The sequence below is a fragment of the Cynocephalus volans genome, chromosome 3 (genome assembly GCF_027409185.1).
Source record: "Cynocephalus volans isolate mCynVol1 chromosome 3, mCynVol1.pri, whole genome shotgun sequence".
NCBI classification, from domain to species: domain Eukaryota; kingdom Metazoa; phylum Chordata; class Mammalia; order Dermoptera; family Cynocephalidae; genus Cynocephalus; species Cynocephalus volans.
The window spans coordinates 26,415,414-26,427,612 of record NC_084462.1 but is presented as its reverse complement, the minus strand read 5'-3'; the positions used below and the strand labels follow the sequence as shown (position 1 = coordinate 26,427,612).

General features: G+C 48.6%; 1 protein-coding gene across 10 annotated transcripts in view; it reads right to left on the bottom strand.

Moving 5' to 3' along the window:
- The window catches only part of CUX1 (cut like homeobox 1), a 349,741-nt gene that overhangs the window by 16,945 nt on the left and 320,597 nt on the right, over nt 1–12,199 (bottom strand). For 7 of the 10 annotated variants that reach the window (XM_063091582.1, XM_063091583.1, XM_063091585.1 and 4 more), the window contains exon 24: nt 7,281–9,905. The exons of the other annotated variants lie outside the window; for them this stretch is intronic. In XM_063091582.1, the coding sequence (XP_062947652.1) occupies nt 9,257–9,905 (649 nt within the window). In that variant the 3' untranslated portion in view covers nt 7,281–9,256. Of the gene's footprint in view, nt 1–7,280; nt 9,906–12,199 lie in introns of those variants that run through there. 10 annotated transcript variants of the gene reach the window in all.

Below are 12,199 nucleotides of genomic sequence, written 5' to 3'. Positions count from 1 at the left end.
TTGTACTTCTTCACACCAGGAGTCACAGACAAAGTGAGATCCCCTGCAGAGCAGGCTGAGGCCAGGCCACTGGCCAGGTATGGGCTGCTCAGCTGAGGCGGTGGCCCTGGTCACCCAAGCCCCATTTTCGGGGCTGCTTCCATCAGCCCAGTGCTGTAGTCAGCACTGCGGGCCACCATCCTCATGCAACGAAAAACCGAGGGGGAAGCCTGTCAGTGCCCAAATCCCCAGGTCTGCTGACGCCTGTCCTCACACTGCGGAAGCACTGGGTGGTGGAGGGACAGCTACCTCTAGAGTGGCAATTCTTGACATGCTGTTTGGACCCAGAATGCAAGTGTTTGCTGCTTTTCCTCAGGCCAGAGCACTTTAAATAAAAACAACCCACACATTCTTGTGTTTGTATAAAAGATATTTACTTCAATTATCACACCTAGGGTGCTAGTGAATAATAATAATACATGGTGTGAGTTTCATACAGTGATATTGCTTCTCCATATCATATAGGGACCGTTGTACAGTGCTGAGAACAAACATCGTATGGCTAACCGAGACAGAGGGGCCGACGCCAAGGGGCCGACGGGTGCCTCCCCCACCCCTGTGCCAGCCAGATCAACTTTGACTCTTAATGTGGAAAACAAATAGCAAGAAATAAAATGGTATCAGAGATGAGTCACGGCAACACAACAGAGGCTTCTCAAAGCTATTCGTACAAAAATGACTTTTTTTTTTTTTTTTTTTTGGTCAATTGGGTCTCCGTGAGAATTAAAAAAAAAAAAAAAAATCTGTGATTGTGTTAACAAACGAGCTCTAAAAACATCTAAGACTTAGTGCGTTACAGAAAATATAAAATACTGCTGACAGGTGAGACACCACGATGCACCGGGTAGCTGAGCTTACTGAGAGCGTCCGGAGAAGCCGCCACTCTGCGAGCGCGCCTTGTGCTGTTAGTAGTCAGGACAGGGACCGGCGCCCGCTCGCAGGACGAGTAGTTATTGCACGCGCAGAGAGCCAGGTCTCTCACTCAATGGAAAGGGATGTGGGGAAACCACCTTTTTTTTTTTTTTCTTTCCACTTTTATAAACAAGCTATTCCCAAATGCTTTAAGAATTTTGAAGGGATTCTCACATCTCCAAAATGTACAGCATTTTCTGAGGGGTCTCAGATGGCGGGACATGAGAGGCCCGTTTTCTCAAGGAAAGAGGCAGAAAACGGTTTGAGAGAGAGAAATGCATAGACTAATCAGAGAAAAACGAAAACCCTTTGGGGGGATGGGGGGCAATTATTTCATTGGAGGGCTTTCTTTCAAAGAGACAAGAACAAAACCAGGACCCCCAACAATTTCAGAGAAGGGGAAAAGTCATGGCACAGAGGGAGGTGCTTTGCCAAGTGGGCGTGGGGGGCAGGCCCCCTGGGAGTGGAGGCAGGGGTCCTGCCTAGGCCGGGGGTGAGCTTCGTGCTGCTGGGCCCACCTCACCCTGGCACCCGATCTGCAAGCGAATGGGTGTCCTGTTGGCTGTGCTTCTAGCCACAGAAAGATTCCTCCTCATCTAACCTTTCTGCCACATGGAACCACATCAAAGGGGAAAGAGCCCCCATGACCTCCTAGGTGTGAGTCCTCAAGCCACAGCTGGTACTAAGAAACACTGTTGCTTAGCAAGATGGTTTTGACCAACTTTGTATGCAAGGAAAACAACAAAAACCAACCCAAACACATCAACCCTGTGGGCCTGGCGAGAACCTCGTCTCTCACTTGAAGTGATGGTCTTGCCAGGCCACCGCACCCTCTCTGACCAGGGCTCACCCAAACTTCATGAACCCAGAAGTCTTACCAGAGGCTCTAGGAGGCTTTGGGGAACTGAATTTGGCTTCCCTAAGTTTCCTCTGCAGCTCCTCATGCAAGTGGTCTTCAACTCAGCACTTCCTGACATTGGATTTTTGTTCATAAACTCTCACTTAAAAAGTTAGACATATACAGACTACCAGTTTTTGAGTGGCTACTCTGGAGACAGGTGTCCAATTCTGCTGGAGAAGCCCCCTGTGCCCCCCAATCAATTCCCCAGACTCTTCAGATCTTGGGGTGGGGGGCGGGGGACAAGGCAGAGGACAGTAACCACTGGAGTGACAGGAAAAAAGCATTTATAACAACAACACAAAACAACAACACACTCCTGATAAGTACTTAAATGATTAACCTAATAATAAATAGAAGAGGATAGAAATAATTTTTTTTCCTCAAGGAAACACCCTTTTATCAGCATCCTCACACATACTGGCAGGTCAGTAGCAGTCAGTTCACCTCAACAAGACAAGGGTACGTGCTGGAAGGGACGACTGTGGTCTCAGACACTCAGGAAGGTTCTCAGCTGCGGAATCACAGACACCCCCACGCAGCCACACCAGGCCAGCTGTGCGGCCCGAGCTCGTGGGTCCTGCAGGCCCAGCTCCGTGGTCCAGCGAGAGGCAGGCTGAGAGCCTGGAGGGGATGGGGAAGGCCGGTTTTCCCTTCGGTTCATGAACAAACAGAACTACAGCGAACAGACTCACCCACAACCTGAATCGTCCTGGTCTAAAGCTTACTTTGAGTTCATTTGGTGTGCAATACCCTATCTTTTAAAAATGGAGAAAAATGACTTCTATTGCACAGAGCTTTTACACAGTCATCTATTTAAGTGCTTTCTGTTTAAAGCAAACTACAAAAAAAAAAAAAAAAAAAAAAAGACAAAGAGGGGAAAAGGAATTATAAAACAAAAGCAGCCCCGTGCCACTTCCATGCATCTTGCCAAACGGTGTCTTGTTTCACCAATGGAAGCCTCGGTGCTCCCATACATACATACTGTGCTTCTGACTATTTTCCATAGAGATGTAGCCGTGACATTGGGATATAAGGCACCTTTCCTTTCTGATCACAGAAAGCTTGATACATAGCATACAGCATATTTTGTGGAAGAAATTAAAGCCTAAGCACTACAGAAATTACAGTAACGCAGACTATACTTCTTAACATTATTGAATAAACTAATGTGACCCACAAAAAGCAACTCAAAGGCATTTTACGAGTTTAGTAACAGGGGGATGGGGATGTGCACATTTCTGCATAGCCTTTCTCTCACCAGCCTTTTTTCAGGATTCATCGCCTACAATGCCCAACTTTGAAAGTTAGCATTTTGGAGCAGACTAGGCGCTTTGGAAATGTCTTGTTAAAGCTAAATGTCACTTCATCCAAAAATGAAAACTCGAGACGATGCCACTGACGGTGTGGACATGGTATCTTTGGAGGGGGCTGGCGGTGGAAGGGCAGTGGTTGTGGCCTGGGCAGGAGGGGAAAGATCCTGGAAGAGGGGCAGACAGGAGGAAATCACATTTCCTTGTGCTCTTGACCAGACACAGGGAGCGCAGGCTGCTGGGGCCTCTGGGGTTGGGAAGACTCTGGGCTGGGGGCTCATTTTATGCTGTTTGCTGCTCCCTGCAACCCTTCCCCTTCCGTCCTGAGGGTTTTGGCCTTGGCTTTCAGCCCATCTTTTAAGGGTTTCACAGGCTGGATCTTTCTGGAACTTTAATTGGGAACTTGTTTTCCTTTTCCCCCCGTTAGTTTTCATCTACAAAAAGGCAAAGCCTCAAAGGAATGGAAACAATATTGTCAAATCAAGCCATTCTCTTAGCATGCAAATGTGCTGGTCACACTGGCATTCAAAACCCAGGAGGTGAACTGAACCTTGTTAGAGTTCCAGGCCACCACCTTGCCACTTAGGGCACGAACCCTGCTCTGTTAGTCACAAAGGCTTCCCTAATGTTTGTTGTCAAGACTCAAATGAAACCGTAGATGCATGGGGGGACTCTAAATGTGAGCTTTTCCTGCTAAATGCCCAAGCACATGATGATGACACAAATCCTGAGGCCCCCACTTCCAAATTCTCTGCATCAGAACACTTTGGTCACCACAGCAGGTGGACGCACATCCAACCAGCCACACTGGGAGCTGGCTTTCTTTGGCACTGGATGGAAACTGGTATATTCTTTTGGGAAGAAAGGGCCATGAGACTGAAGCCTGGGCGTGTAGGCTGGAGAAGCCCATATATCCTTTCCTGTCCCGGGGATGTTTGACATTGGCACAGGAGAGCTCACAGTGAAGCCTTAATCCTGACCCCCAGTGCCTGAGACAACAGATACTGGACAGCTACAGAGTTCCTGGGGAAGCGTCCTCCTATGGAGATGTTGTGGGTGGGTCCAGGGCCAGGGAAATGGCTGTGACGGATCATAACAGCTGAGCGGGAATGAGCAGAAAGCAAAGGCAGACCAAAGACAAGGCCCTCTGAGGCCTGAGACCGCCCCCTGACCGCAAAGGAAACAGCTGCTGGAGCTCTAGGAGCAGGTGGAAGTCAAGAGAAAAATCCATGTGCCTTGCAGAGCACAGCTGTCTGTCCACGTTGTGCTTACTGAAGAATCGAGACAAAAGCCCGCCCACCAGCCCAGATGTCCTCAAGTCTGCCACGCTTGCGGCTTTTTCACTCCCGCCTGGCCCACTTGCCTCAGTTGCGAGGGGTGTGGTTCTGAGGAGTGACATCGGTGGAGAGCACAGGTTAGTGAGGTAGAAGGGGCAAATGTGAGTGTGAAGACGAGGGGGGACACCCAGGGAGGGACGGGGGCCTCCCTGCAGCACAGCGGGAGCCAAGCCTCCAGGCTGAAGTTACGTAGCCAGTGAGCAGCCCACCACGCTAGCCACACTCCTGGACCTTAGCGCTGCCACATTTCCCTTGCACAGCTGGCTTCCTGGCCTTAGCAAGGCGGGCCTGGGAATGACCAAGGGCAGACTTTTGTTTTTATTGGCCTATTGAGGCACCTGTCATAGTGCATTTAAGGCAAAGGCTGTCGTCCCTCAGCTCAAGATACAGTAGGTCACCAATCACTCTACTTTGTGCTGATCCCAGAAGGACATGCATATCTTCCCCCCAGCTCCTCTGATATTTTTCAGTGAGATTTTTCTAAAATCAGAGGAATGAAAAACATTGCATAGAATGTGAACAGAGTTCATCGATCACTCCTGTACAAAAGGACACGAGTTCAGAAGGAACAAAGAAATCCAGTCCAACCTTAGTCGGGAAGGCACCTGCCTCTGACTGAGCTCATCTTGTGTCTCTCGTCCCCATGTCTGCTGCATGATCTTAGGGCAGTCACCGACACCCACAGCTATCCCTGCAAGTTAGAGTACCACCTGCCTCTTGGTTGGTTTGCTTGTGAGCTGAACAACTGATGCAGGTAGGCGGGGTATGAGAACTGGCCATCTGGGCCTGGGGGATGGTGAGTGGACAGGCCTCTCATGGCCAGAAAGAGAGCACAGAGGAATACTTAAATCCAGAGCTCTGTTGCACTCTGGGCCTGAACCACCAGCCAGCAGACCTAAACGTCCACATGGGGCAGGATGATTTTTAAATGGGGAGAAAACAAAGATGCCGACAGGAGGAAACTGGGCAGGGAGGCATTTGTGCTTTGGAAGGTCAGGGAACTACCCCAGGGAGCCTGTGAACTGTTCTTTTTTGCCCCAATTACTTTCACAGGCAGAGTGTTGTGGTTTGATAGTAGTCCTATGAGTCACGATCCTGGCACTTCTTGGTGACTTCTCCCAAGCCTGCATCCTGGGGCAGGTTGGCTAGGAGAATAATTGAGCAGAGCTAAATAGCTGTGATAATCCTATCTAAAGAAGAGAGGTCTGGTGAACAGAAATCACAGACATCTTGACTGATCCAGAAGTTCTGGGAGCTAGGCGGGGGCAGAGGACTCTCTTTTCTGGGGTGGAAGTGAGTGGGCAAGGGTCCAGCACAGAGTCTACACACCTGCCACCTTGGATACCACAAAGGAACTTGGACAGGAACCAAGGGTCAAGAGGCTAAATGCAAACACTGATTTTATGTTGAGCCTCCACTTAGCCAGCTAAGTAATGGCAGAAACCTTAAGTTATGAACACTGCCTCCAATTAACAAAAAGAAACCATTTAAAATGGTATAATGGAGCTTGTAATTAAGTGTTAGTGTTTTATATGGAACCGTTTCTCCCAGGGGAGAGGTACAAATCAGCTTTTTAAACTGATAGAGCATAAAGAAGAGGAGGGTCGGCTGCCTGTGGGAGCTACTGCTTGGAATGCCAGCCAGCTGAAGGTAAACCGCGCGGAGGGGACGCTGTTCAAGGCACTTGGATATTGCTTATCAAGATGAAAGAGCAACCCTTTGACTCAAACTGAGGGGCCCCACGAGGAGAGGGATGCTCCCCCCTCCACAGGTTTTTATGTTATTTAGTGGCAGCTCTTAGAAGTATTACAGACAGTGACAACTTAACACAAAAGATCAAAAGGTTGGGATCTCAATAAAAAAATAAATAATAGAGAAAAAATACAAACACAGACCTGCAAGCAAAATTTAACCAACTGATTGTATCGAGCACCCAGATTATAAATCTGGCAAAAAAGACAGAATGGTAACCAACAACAACCTAGTTAAAAACTAAAAAAAAAAAAAAAAAAAAAAAAAAGACTGAATTGCTTGGAAGAGCCAAAGTGGCTGTTTTAGACTGTTACTATTTGGCTACTAGGATGGACAAATCTATACTTTTCAACTTCCTTAGACTTAACACCTTTGTAAATAACAGTCATGCCTTTAAAACTAAAACACTAGCTTAATATTTCCTAACTCCCTGCTCTGCATTATAATGAAAATTAGGTACTTAGAGATTCACCACTCATGGTGACAAAAGTCCCTCAAGGTTTTTGAGGAGAGGACACCACAGTACTGTCAGCGGCTCTGCTGCTCACTGTCCTAAGGGCCACTGCTGTGAACTTGCTCTTCTTAATGCACCTGCATCGAGCCAGATGTTAATCCATTTCCCCTTAAAGCTCCTCCATTTTGGATTCTTTTCTCACTGAACCAGATTTCAAGTTCAGAAATGATGCAACCATCAAAAGACAAACGGCCTGCCTCCCAGCCTCCTAGAGCCTTCTGAAAACTTCTTATTCATGAAAAGGCATTGTCTTTAGTGTCGTGACACAAATTTGTGAAAATTTGAACTAAGTGCTGCAGTTGCAGGTTAAAAGACTGTAAATGAAATACATAATTTCTAAAACATCATGCAAGAAATGTGGTTTCACATCTTACAGTCAAAGTCCTACAAGTTAATTAATAACAAGCACACTGAGGTGTGATAGCGGGAGCATACATTTAAAATTATAACTCCCTCCCACCCCCCCAAATCAAAAAAAGTAATATTAATTAAACTTAAGAAATAATGAATGCACCATTAAAATGTCATCCAAAGATGTTGACCTAAGACAAAGGTTCCAATGATACACAATACGGTCAAAAAGTTTTCAATCAGTAATATACAGTATGACAACTACATCTTGTAAATTATACCCAATACTGCCGGCAGTCTATCCCTCTAAAGAATATTTGCCCCTTTCATCCCTTCCTAACAATCAGATAATAAAATACAGCACCTATAAATAAGCAAAAAAAAAATATATATATATACCGAAATCATCTATTGTTAGTTTAAAGATATGGCAATAAAGGAGTCTAAATTAGCAAACTTGTAGAAGCCATAACTGATAAAACAGCTTATTGAAAAAAGGTGGCAGTAATGCACTCTATGTGTGCACAGGTACTTAAGAAAATACACAGACGTATAAAATTGCACACACGCACACACGCACACGCTCACCCACCTCTATTCTCACGCATATACACATAGACAACAGGAGGAATCAGAGACAAGTTAGACTTCTGATTTATACTTAGACTGCCCTAAACTGTGCATAAAAGAACTTTCCAAGAGGAGAAATGAATGAAGGGCAAATGGTCTGGTCTGGAAGTGAAGAGCATCAACGTTTTGGTGTGAGTTTGGGCCATCTCTACGGGGGTGGGAGCGGAGCCCAGACTGCCACGTTCTCTCTTCTGCAGGGAAGGAGGCTTCCCACGAGTTCATCAGGGTCATCAGTGCTTGTGGTGGGAAGAAAGAGAAAGAGAGAGTGCGTGCGAGCCCTGCCCAGGCCCAGGGAGCCTCTTCCCCTGGGAGGACTCAGTCCATCAGGCGCCCAGGAGAGTGGTGTGAGGTGAGGTGCCTTCTGTGCCAAGGAAAGACCTGTAGACTGCTGTCTACATGGGCCGGGGACCATCTGGCCCCAGAACTGCCTGCTGTGACCTTGCCGGCCTACTCTTTCCTCCTTTCAATGCTCGCAGACGTGCAGACGCACGAACACAGACGTAGACACCATAAATTAAACAAAATGAACGTGTACATGCTACAGTTCTAACTTGTCTCCTAAACCTCCGAGATATGAGGTCTGATCAGCGTGCTCTGCGGTTAGAGGTTAAAAAGCAGATTATAAAATACCTAGATTCGGATCTTTTCTTTTTGTCCTGATTTGGCCTAGAATGGAGTGTATTAAACAAACCCTGGTCAGCAAAAGCCCAGAGTCAGTTAAAGCTATGGATCAATGTGCACTACATGTCAGAATTCTATTCACTTACAAGAAAACACTACGCCAGCTACCACAAAATCAGATATTTTCCTGATGTGACTTTTCTTTTTGTTAAAAAATATGTGGAGTAAATGTGTTTTATTTTAATTCAAAGTTTCAAACGAGAAGATTCTTTTCTTGAAAATATTTAGGAATCCAAACTAGTGTGTTTAGAGTCGGTTTGACTGTGCAATCTCTTAGTGGCAACTGAACAGCTACAAAAACTTTCTTTTTAAATTTTTTTTTCTGAAAAATCTCCCCCCCCCTTTTTCCTGGTTTAAGAAGATAATAGTGTATTATCGCTCTGAAGCCATTAGATGGCAGATAAAAAGCCCCCTTTTAATATGTGGGTTTGATTTTTTTTTAAGCCCACACGAAAGAGGAGGGCGCAAGGCAAAGCTGTAAGAGTTATTCCAGAACCTGTGGAAACCACTTAGGGCAATAAAAAAAACACTTCAGGGTACAAAAAAGCTCGACTACACATTTCCGTTTTCTTCCTTGAAAACACGACATAGATTGGGCTTAATGCTCCTTTGTTTCTATATGCACCTTGGCCTATGGCGATTTTGCCCTGTGGCCCGCAGGGCGGTAAGTGCGCAACTCGGTCCGTGCTAGAGTCGGCGCCGCCCCTGCCCGCGAGACTCCGCCCAGCCCCACGAGACTCCGCCCGGCCCCTTGAGACTCCGGCGCGGAGCGGAGCGGGACGGAGCCGCACGGAGCTGCTCAGCCGGCTGGGGCGGGCGGGCGGCGCCCTCAGAACTCCCATTCGATGGGCTCCTCCCGGCTGGCGGCCTTCTCGAGGCGGTGGATTATGCTGTTCAAGTTCGCGGCCTTCTTCTTCCTCAAGGGGTTGTCCCGCGAGTCCCGGGCGCCCGCCGCCTCGGGGAGGCCGAAGAGGCTCTGCAGCGAGCTGGGCCTGCGGGCGGGCGCGGGCGCGCTGGTGCTGGGAGACGCGGAACTCCTCGGGGCGCCCTCCCCGGGCGGGGCGGCTGAGGTAGCGGCGTCCTCCCCGGCCGCAGGCGCGGTGGCGGGGTTTGGCACGGGCCCCGGGCCGTCGTCGGCGGGGGCCTCGGCGGGTGGCCCGGGCCGGCCCCGGTCGTCAGCGTCGTCCGAGCCTGGGGTCCCCGAGGGCGGCGGCTCCGCCTTCTCCGCCGGCCGCGGCGCCTCCTCGCGCTCCGCTTCGACCGGCCCTCCCTGAGACTTGGCGGCGGCCGCAGGGCCGCCCGACTCCTCGGCTTCGGCGGCGCCCGGGCCCTCGGCGGCCTCCACGCCGTCGCAGCTGTCGCCCTCCGAGCTGGGCGCTGCCCGGCCGCTTCGGGCCGACGGCGAGTCGCTGGCGCCGGCCTGGCCCTGGCTTCCGGCCTGAATTTCCTCAATGAACAGTTCTCTGCGGATCCGAGACCTACGAGACACAAGCGGTGACGGCGCCGTGAGCGAGCCGCTGGCACTGTGGACATAAGGCCGCTATCCCCTTGAGCCTGCCTCTCTGGCCACTCTGGTCTCCCTGCGCCGCATGCTCACACTCCCACCCCTCGAGATCGAGCCTGCAGCAGCGCAGGACACACCCTCTTCCGAGTCACTGCCTACCTTCGCTAGTGCCCAAACCCTGCGCCTTTGCCTTCGTATAACCTGTCACTTGGTTGGAATGCCATTCCTCTCTTCTCCACTAGGACACAGTGCCAGTGTTACTTATGGAACGCACACTTCATCCCACCCTGCCTCTGTAAGGCTGCAAAAAGCAGGTCCCGTTTATTCTTTGCATGTCCAGGCCTAGCATGGTGCTTGGTATAGAGTAGTAGTGCTGGCTGAATTAATGAATGAAACTGCATGATAACCACTGCATCCTTATGAAGACTTTATGAGAGAGAACCAATTATTGGACAGTGCCCAAAGTGAACATCTTCAGCTTCCAGCTCTGAGCCACAGAAGGTCAGGGGCTTCTGGTCCAGGCTGGGGCAGGATTTTACCAAATTGTGTATTTTCAACTAATTCCCTCCTCTGAAAGGAGAAGACCAGGAAATGGTCACTTGATCAAGTAGGAAGGAGACCACATCCATGCTGCAACATATCAAGCAAATTTTAGTACAGCTGACTTCAGCTTACAGTGGAAAATGTGCTCCAATACTTTGCTGGGACATTGTACTATCTACTGCAGGCCTGAAGAGTGCTTTCCCTTTAAGAAAGGAAATGGCCACAGAGGGGCCCTGGCCCTCCCTGTTTTGGAGTGGTTAGTGACACCATGAAAGGGCTCTTATTAAGTCTGCTCCAAAGTTTCACCTCCCATCATGCTTATGGTATTGGCTCAGTCAGACCTCTCTCTAGGTGTTTCTTAAGGGGTGTAAAAGCCTCTGATAAGGTGCAGACTGTTAGTAGTAGAAAAATGTCTTCGGGTGAATTAGCACCAAGCCCAGTGTCTTGCAAAAACTGAGCCTGCAGAAAGCCTTTGAGTTAGGCAGGCGTGAAAATATTTTCTGCGTTGCATATAACTCAATAAAGGCAACGTTTTTGAGAGCCTGCTATATGCCAAGTCCTGTGCTGGCTGTGGTGAGTGTTGGAGCCAGGGAGAAAACTGCTGTAGTTTAGTCTGGGATATCAGAACTCTGAGGTGATTGTTAATCTGTTATAGTTATTTGCTTCCTGCAGAGAGTGAGCTATGCATAGAGTGAAGATTTCTGAGCTCTGGTTCAGGAAGGTGAGGTTCAGAGAAGCCCCTGGAAATTCCCAGGGGTAACAAGACTTTCTTCTTTCCCTTGGGAGCCTGGGAAATGGCAGCTCCTGTGAATGGGTTCCCTGCTCTCGACTGGCTTTCCAGCCCTTTGGCAGCAAGAATGCCAGTTGGGGTGAACACCAATCCTACCCTACCCATAAACCTGGATTTGAAATCTGCCTTTGTCACTTACTAGCTTGGTAACTTAGACAAGTTATCTAACCTTTTTGAGCTTATCTGAAAAATGTGGTCAAGAGTGTCTTCCTTGAAGAGAGATATTAAGATTAAAATATTAACTATATAATATATGGCACAAAGAGTCTAAAAAAAGTCACTATTCTTACTATACAGCTGCCTTCTGAATGGCAGAATACCTGTTATAAGCACAAGGCTGAAGTAAAAAAAGAGCTGAGTGTGGGAGGGGACACCTCAGGCCTAGGCCTGGGATCTGGGTTTCCATGCTCAGCAGTTTGGTGGGCGTGTGACCTTGCTCTGTAAAACGGGGCCGCAGCTCTGCCTGGGGGTGCTGATGGGAAGACGTGATGAGCTGCTGCAGCTATACACCTCTTGGCTCAGAGCCTGGCACATGTTAGGTGCTCAGCTGATAGCAGACTCATCCTTCTTCACCTAGACCTGTCTCCATGTTCAAAAGGAATATCATCTGCTGGTCTAGATAGAAGAGGTTCCAGGGGAAGTTCTAGTTTTAGACTGAAGGCTCACAGAATGCCATCAGCTGGAAGAGTTTCTACTGGGTAGACCTGTTCTTCCAGGAGGAGATGGTGCCTTGAGGCATGTTGCTTTGGCATTCCTAGCCCTAGTCCTGGGTAAACGGAGAGCCTGAGATACTTCTTATTCCCTTAGGGTGAAAGGATAAGAGGAAGTAAAGCTTTATTTTTCTAGGGGGGGCAAAAATTGGTCCCAAGCATTACTTCCTGAGGGTTCCAGTGGGGCAGGAGAGAATAAAATCAAATATTCCTATTTAACCCCTG